Source organism: Nicotiana tabacum, chromosome 6, assembly GCF_000715075.1.
Source record: "Nicotiana tabacum cultivar K326 chromosome 6, ASM71507v2, whole genome shotgun sequence".
NCBI lineage: Eukaryota > Viridiplantae > Streptophyta > Magnoliopsida > Solanales > Solanaceae > Nicotiana > Nicotiana tabacum.
In genome coordinates this window covers 2,815,560-2,823,021 of record NC_134085.1, presented here as the reverse complement: position 1 = coordinate 2,823,021, position 7,462 = coordinate 2,815,560, and the positions used below count along the sequence as shown (strand labels likewise).

General features: G+C 38.3%; 1 protein-coding gene across 1 annotated transcript; it reads left to right on the top strand.

The window, feature by feature from the left end:
* The first annotated feature begins 403 nt into the window (after positions 1–403).
* Positions 404–6,165, top strand: LOC107769578 (uncharacterized). Its single transcript, XM_016588802.2, has 6 exons — positions 404–907; positions 2,442–2,517; positions 3,539–3,669; positions 3,756–3,826; positions 4,110–4,191; positions 5,774–6,165. The coding sequence occupies exons 1-6, from the start codon at positions 494–496 to the stop codon at positions 5,792–5,794; spliced, it is 795 nt and encodes a 264-aa protein (XP_016444288.2). The 5' UTR covers positions 404–493; the 3' UTR covers positions 5,795–6,165.
* The last annotated feature ends 1,297 nt before the right edge of the window (positions 6,166–7,462 follow it).

Sequence of the window (7,462 nt, the reverse complement as noted above, 5' to 3'; positions counted from 1 at the left end):
ATGCAAAATGTGGCTCACTTATGGTTTGGTCTAGGGAGTGTTTATTTAATTATTGCGATATATATATGTTCATACTAGTTAATGTTTAGTGTTAAATGACAAACAACAACAACAATCTAGTGTAATCCCACTAGTGGGGTCTGGGGAGGATAGTATGTAGGCAGACCTTACCTCTACCCTGAGGGATAGAGAGACTGTTTTCAGAAGACCCTCAGCTCAAGAAGGCGAGGTTAAATGACCAAGTTCCAATATATCAAGTTAAAATACGAAAATTTTAATTAGGAGTAATTTAGTTAAATTACCTTTTTTTAGGAGAACATTTTCTTAAGGAGTGTTTAAATGGGTATTGGACTTCTATTTTGAACTGAAGGGAGTATAACTTTTAATTTGGTTTTTACTTTTTATCGACTAATATAGTTTCCTTTGAAGGGCTTCTTTATTTTTTTCTCCAAACAGTCCACTAACAACCTTTTTCCTCCTCATCGCCACCCACATGGTTCGTTCCATCTTCAAATCGTTTCTGAATCTTCCAAAACCCATCACTACCATCTCTATATTATTACCTCATTTTTCTTGGCGTCCCCATTCAATCTCCTTTCCTACCACAAACCCAACATCAAGAATCTATCTACCAGTTGGCAACAAAATTCAACAATTTGGGTCATTATTTAATCCACCCCTTCAAATTCAAGAATATGGGTCGTCTAAATACAGCACCAACATTAGCAGTGGAACTGTTGATACGGGTGTCGGGGGTGGGAAAGAATACTTGTTGATGTCAGATGAGGAGTTAATGAGGCAATGCGAAATGGACACTTTTAAGGCTTCAGGTCCAGGTGGACAACACCGCAACAAGCGTGAATCTGCTGTTCGTTTGAAGCATAACCCTACTGGGATTGTTGCTCAGGTTTTAGTTTTTATGTTTTTGGTAAAAATTTTTATGACCCATTTTTGGATTTGGATTTTGAACTGAAATTTAGTATTGTTTTTGGTTATTTGTGTGTTGAGTTTAAGTTCTGTGCACGGAAAGTATGAAAAATATTGAGTATTTTAGAATAAATGGTAAGGTCGGCGTGGTCCCTGTGGATGACAAGATGCGGGAAGCGAGGCTCAGATGGTTCGGGCATGTGCGGAGGAGAAGCCTTGATGCTCCGGTGAGGAAGTGTGAGCGGTTGGTCGTGGTGGGTACGAGAAGAGGTAGAGTGAGGCCTAAGAAGTATTGGGGAGAGTGATCAGGCAGGACATAGTACGACTGCAGATTTCAGGTCTGGAGGTCAAGCATTAGGGTTGTAGGTTAGGGGGTAGTAGAGCTTTCCTTACTTCATACCGGGGGTGAGGCGGGGTTGGATTAGGGTTGATCTTAGATGGCTTGCAGTTTATGTTGAATCCACACTATCCTTGCTGTTTATATTAGCCCCGGGCCTTAGTTACTGGTTACTGTTATTGCATGTCATTTATCTTTTGGTTGTTATGCTGTTACAATTATGGTTTCTACTGGAGTTACTAATGAATTGTTTTTTCTCTTTCCCTTTCTTTTCTTTTCTTCTCTGAGCCGAGGCTCTATCGGAAACATCCTATCTGCCCTATCGGAGTAGGGGTAAGGTCTGCGTACACATTACCCTCCCCAGACTCCCACTTTGTGGGATTTTCACTGGGTAGTTGTTGTTGTTGTAAATAAGATTATGTGATCCAAGCCTCACGTCCCTGCCTACTTCTCTCGACTCAGCGCTAAACTTGCACTCCTGCTCAATTTTAAACCCTTAGACTCGAGGGTCTGTCTCCAAACCTCCAATCTCTCGTTAACACCGACCCTCGTCTCATCAATTAGAACTATGTCATCAGCAAATAACATATACCATGGCACATCCCCTTGAATATGGTGTGTCAATGCATCCATCACCAAGGCAAATAAGAACGGGCTAAGCGCAGAACCTTGGTGTAATCCCATAACAACCGGAAAATGCTCCGAGTCGCCTCCCACAGTCCGAACCTTAGTCTTAGCTCCATCATACATGTCCTTGATCGCTCTTATGTAGTCTACCGGCACGCCCTTTGCCTCAAGACATCTCCAGAGCACCTCCCTGGGACCTTGTCATACGCTTTCTCCAAGTCAATAAACACCATGTGCAGATCATTCTTCTTATCCCTATACTGTTCCACGTCCACCAACCTCCTAATAAGGTGGATAACTTCCGTAGTGGAGCGACCCGACATGAACCCAAACTGATTGTCGGATATAGACGTCGTATTCCTCACCCTCACCTCCACCACCCTCTCCCAGACTTTCATGGTATGGCTAAGTAACTTGATACCCCTATAATTGTTACACCACTGGAGTAAGTAATCTTATTTAATAGGTTAAATTATACTGATGGTGTAAAAAGTTCATTTCACTGACAGTGTATATAACTTAAATCCTTGTGTATTTGGGTTCATTTTAGGCTGTGGAGGATAGATCCCAACACATGAATCGTGCCTCTGCTTTAACTCGTTTACGAGTGTTGCTGGCTCTTAAAGGTATTCATTCCATCACTTTGTTGTTTCCACTAATATCAAATTACAGATTTGCTTGACTATTTTAAACAGTGCATTTTAACATGGGTTTCATACAAGTGACCCCAACTTGTTTGGTACTGAGACGTTGTTGTTGTTGTTGTTGTTTTATTTGAAGATTTTCTCTATTAGAGTTACTTTTCAACAATTACTTTATTATTTGCTCCACAACCACTGATTTATTGTGCAAGTCAAATTAAAATCTTAAGCTCTGTGCTATTCCAAATGCTTTGTGCAAAACGTGAGTACGATTTTTGGCTAATCAGTGGTGTACTATTTCCTTGTACCTCTAGTAACTTTGAGTTATGTGATTAAGTGCGCTACGTGGAATTTTATCTGTATCAAGTGATGAACTTGGAGTGCACTGTTGAGTTAGCAGAGTTGTGCCGAGACAACTAGTTATGACACCCAAATAAAACTGTTATTGTACCATTAGGATAAGGGCTAGAGCAGAGGGAGACCTACGTAATACACTGAACTAGAGAGGAGACTTAATGAGAAATCGTGTACTATTTCTTTTTTTGTGAAATGAGTCCACTTCCCTTGTCTTGAGGCAGACTTTTTCCTCGCACCCACTAAAACATATTTCTGACATTGGCTTGTTTAGATGCAAATTCCCAGATCTTCAGAGCTTAGTGCTTGAGTTCTATGTTGCCACAAAATAGAGCTGAAAGGCTTTACGGATTGGCCGTTGACTAGGAATACAGAGAAGCAATAAAAGAAAGAGACAGGGTTTCCTTATGGATGAATGGGTGAAATGTTGTTGGAAAATAAGGGTATTAATACGAAGATAAAAATAAGCACATGAACTGTGTTATAGTTGAAACCACACCTTATTTGTTGGAAATTTCTCAATTTATCTTGTTCCACTATTGGACGGGCTACATGCGTACTTTATATGTTTAAGCTCATAAGCATAATGTTGATGCGGCTCTACATCTAGACGATGATCAAGAAAGCTTCCGTTTTTATTATTTTCATCTAGTTAGGAACAGCATAGATCTTGATACTTATACACCTCCTCAAGAGCTGCTTCAAATTCTTCCCGCTAAATCAACAATCAGGGGTTCAGATTGTGGCCCGCAGATTGGACCAAAGAATCCTAAGTTTGCTTTGGTATACTTTTCCTTCTTCATGTCTTTGGTAAAATTTAAATCTTATGCAAGATGTTTACTTTGTTGTGTTTCTTCTTTAATCCATAGGGAATGCAAGCTTTACTAGATCTAATTTTTGCTGTTGAAGGCTCGGTAGCAGATGCTGCTAAGAAGTTGGGGTATGTGTTTTTCGAAATTTGCATCAAACTGTTGTTGATGTTTCAGCGAGTGCACTTCTGTTAGTGGGTCAAAAGAAATCAAAAATAATAAGTAACTATTTTCTAGCAAAGTAACTCAAACTTGTTCCACTTAATGGTTTTACTATATCTTTCCACTGGGTCGGGAATCCCATATATCGTTGTTTAACAAGTCAGACTTCCTGCATAGATCCCTCCAATCTCGTACTGTAATGTGGGCAGCAGAGTACTTACTATACATTTGGTTTGCTGAACTTTCTCGCAGGTTGAGCACTGGGGCTTTATCAAGATTGTTATTATCTGATGATAATCTCAGAATGGCGGTGAATGAGTTCAGAATATCCAAGGTATGGATGCATGCCTTTAATTAATCTTTTAGCTCATAGGTATTGGAACTTGGTTTCTTATTTAATTAATTGTAAGTTTATCATTATAATCTCCAGCTCATGCTAAATGTCCACTATTATGTTCTTGTACACGATCTGTTTATATCACCTGTAGAGATATAGGCATCAGCCTAAAAGTGGAATTGTCAAGTAGGGCATGTATGTAAACGGGAATTGAAATATCACTGCTGCCGTCTCCTCCATGAAACAGATTTCACTGCTCACAATTTGTTTTCGCATTCGAGAGCTATGTCGTGCGGACTCTCCAAAATGTTGCCGTCACTTGTGTCGGATCCTCCAAAAACACACTACTTTTGAAGGATCCGACACGAATCCGGCAATATTTTTGGAGCGTCCGTGCAACATAGCTGGAGAGACACCGCACGGTCTTTTTGGGGGTTGATTTTCTGCCTTTAGAAGCTGAAAACTATGCCAAACTCTGGGGATTGTTATGATGATGAGTAACAGGTAGAGATGTTTAGGGTTGAATTGCATCAGAAAGAGGTTTATTAGATTATTTTAGGATTCTAAACATATCAACCCTAGGTATCAGTCTTATGTCCTTAAGCTAGTATATCATAATGTTGGACTTTGTCATAGTATTCCATAACTGCACAGTGGTCCCACAAAGCTTTTACCCCTTAAGCTTTTAAGACTACAAGTTTCAAAAGTCTTCTTTTCTTTTCTTAAACTACGTGCCGAGTCAAACTACCTCATCTAAAATATAACGGAGAGTAACATTTATTTATAGCATAGATTAGACTATAAAAAGTAAAGATATGTGTATCTTCCCAAAAGTTTTCTGAAAGATGCAGACATTAATAGGTCATATAACACATTGTGCTTTTTCCTCTTTTTCTCTAAAAAGACAGAGATATAACCACTCACCACGCCGAAAAGGAGGGTTTAACTGTCAAATCTACAGCAAGCTACCAAACTAGAAAGGAGGAACAACAACGACAACAACAACGACCTAGTGAAATCCCACTAGTGGGGTCTGGGGAGGATAGTGTGTACGCAGACCTTACCCCTACCCCGAAGGAGTAGAGAGGCTGTTTCCGAAAGACCCTCGGCTCAAAAAGACAAAAAGACAAAAGGAGACAATATCAGTAACACCACAGAAATAATATGAAAAACAGGAACAACATGAAATCAAGAAAAAAGATACAAAGCAAAAGTAAAATAGTATCCCTACCAAACTAGTCTCATAAAGTTATGACATAAGGCAAGACAGGAACCTACAACCCTAATACTCGACCTCCACATGTCCCTATCAAGTGCCATAGAAAGGAGGAAATAATGTTAAAATGAGAATGTGCAAATCTAGTAACTTGAATAAAAATGCTTCTAGTCTTCTACCACTTCAGAAGTTTCCAATTCAGTATTGAAATTTAGTGACCTGTTAAATCTAGCAAATTGAAGAATAGTACTATTTTTATAGTTCCTAGTTTTACTACACACTTGCAAAAGTTCCCATTTCAGTGTTGAAATTGAATAATTAATAAGCTTTTCTTGCTGAAAACGTTGTCATGTAAATGTGCAGGGTATGAAGCCTCTGAAATAGGACTCCTTCATCCTCAGGGTACTATTTGCTCTTCATTTCCATTTGAGATATCAAGCTTCAGGAGATAATGCTGGTCGTACGGTGGAGAGATGATCGAACAGACAATGTCTGCTTAGTGATAGTTTCTATGGAAATGAAGTATTGCTGGTGATTCTGATATGCTTGGCATTACGTTTGCTGCTGTTGTGCATCGGTGGCTGGAAAAGTGCAGCAAATTGTCATTGTAAATTCCTTTTTCTTCTAGTTTTCATTTGTTTAGCCTACATAATGGATCAATGTAGAAAAGGATATTGGTGTATATTTGAGATTGCTGCTAGGGATTATGGCTGTACCGCATATATGCTGCTTAGGCGGAAGTATATTTTGTTGTTAACATCTCTGGCTCTCTTATCTGTGTCAAATTGACGAAAATCCAAACCGATATAGTTGGTTTGGTTTGGTTAATGATAAAAAACAGAATCAACCCCGTGCATGTACACCCCTAACTGCATGTTGCTGTTGGCAACTCTATGGTCTGAAAAGTTCAAATACGGAATCCGCCTCTAGATATAACCATGCATTCAACCACCCAAAACTAGGCGGCCTCATGGGCGAGTTGGCCAATGTGGTCGCTGACATATGTTGGGGCATTCTCAGAAAAATGTGCGTTACATTGCCTAGTTGATGTACTTGGAGGCTGGAGCTGTCTGTTATCTTTTCTAATTTCAGAAATTCTCACAAAAGTTATGTTTTGTAAGCTCAACATATTTACTAACATGACGATGATTGGGTTTCTTGGTGCTCCCTTGCCTATATTTGGTAGTAACAAGTTCTTCTTCTCAATGTATTTTTACTCACAAGGTAGGGATTCTGCGTACACACTACCCTTTCGAGACTCTACGGTATGAGATAATACTGGGTATGTTATTGTTTTTGTTGTTATTGTTGAGTCTCTGGCAACTGTATTAATAAAAGTCTTTGGTTTCAAACTTCTATAGTTGTGATTAGTGGTGGCAAAATGGATAAAAGAAAACAGTTATCCACTCATATTATCCATTAAAAAATGGGTTAGATAAATAACTTTTAAGAAATGAGTCAAATATGAATAAGAACTATATTATCCACTTAGAAAATGAATAACCAATGCATAACTAATGAGTTTATACATTTATAAAACTTCAAATTAGGAGTTCTTCAAGTATGAGAGATTAGGAATTCACCCAAAACTGATCATATTCAAAAAATAATGGATAATATGAAAATCTATATAACTCGCCGGTTAACCATTTTTTATATGTATTAAATATGGGGGTCGGATAATTTATCCATTTTTGTATTATCTGTTTTCTGTCCTTTCCATATCCGATTTGATCCGCCCGTTTGCCACCGCTAGTTGTGATTGATTTTCCTATGCTAAATTTCAGTGGTGTTAACGTCTTTGGTTCTCAAATATTTGTAGGTTAAATTGCACTAAACGGCCCCTTAATATGACTCAATTGCAGATACACCCTATGTATTTAAAATCAAACCTTGTTATTACTTGTTAAAATTACTTGTTTAATAGTTATCCACATATATTTTTTTTCGTTGATAGAATCTAACTGAATAAAATCTAACAGATATAAATCAAGTATGTACCTTAAAATCGTTTAGTAAAAAAAATAAATAAACATTCTTTTTGGTACAAAA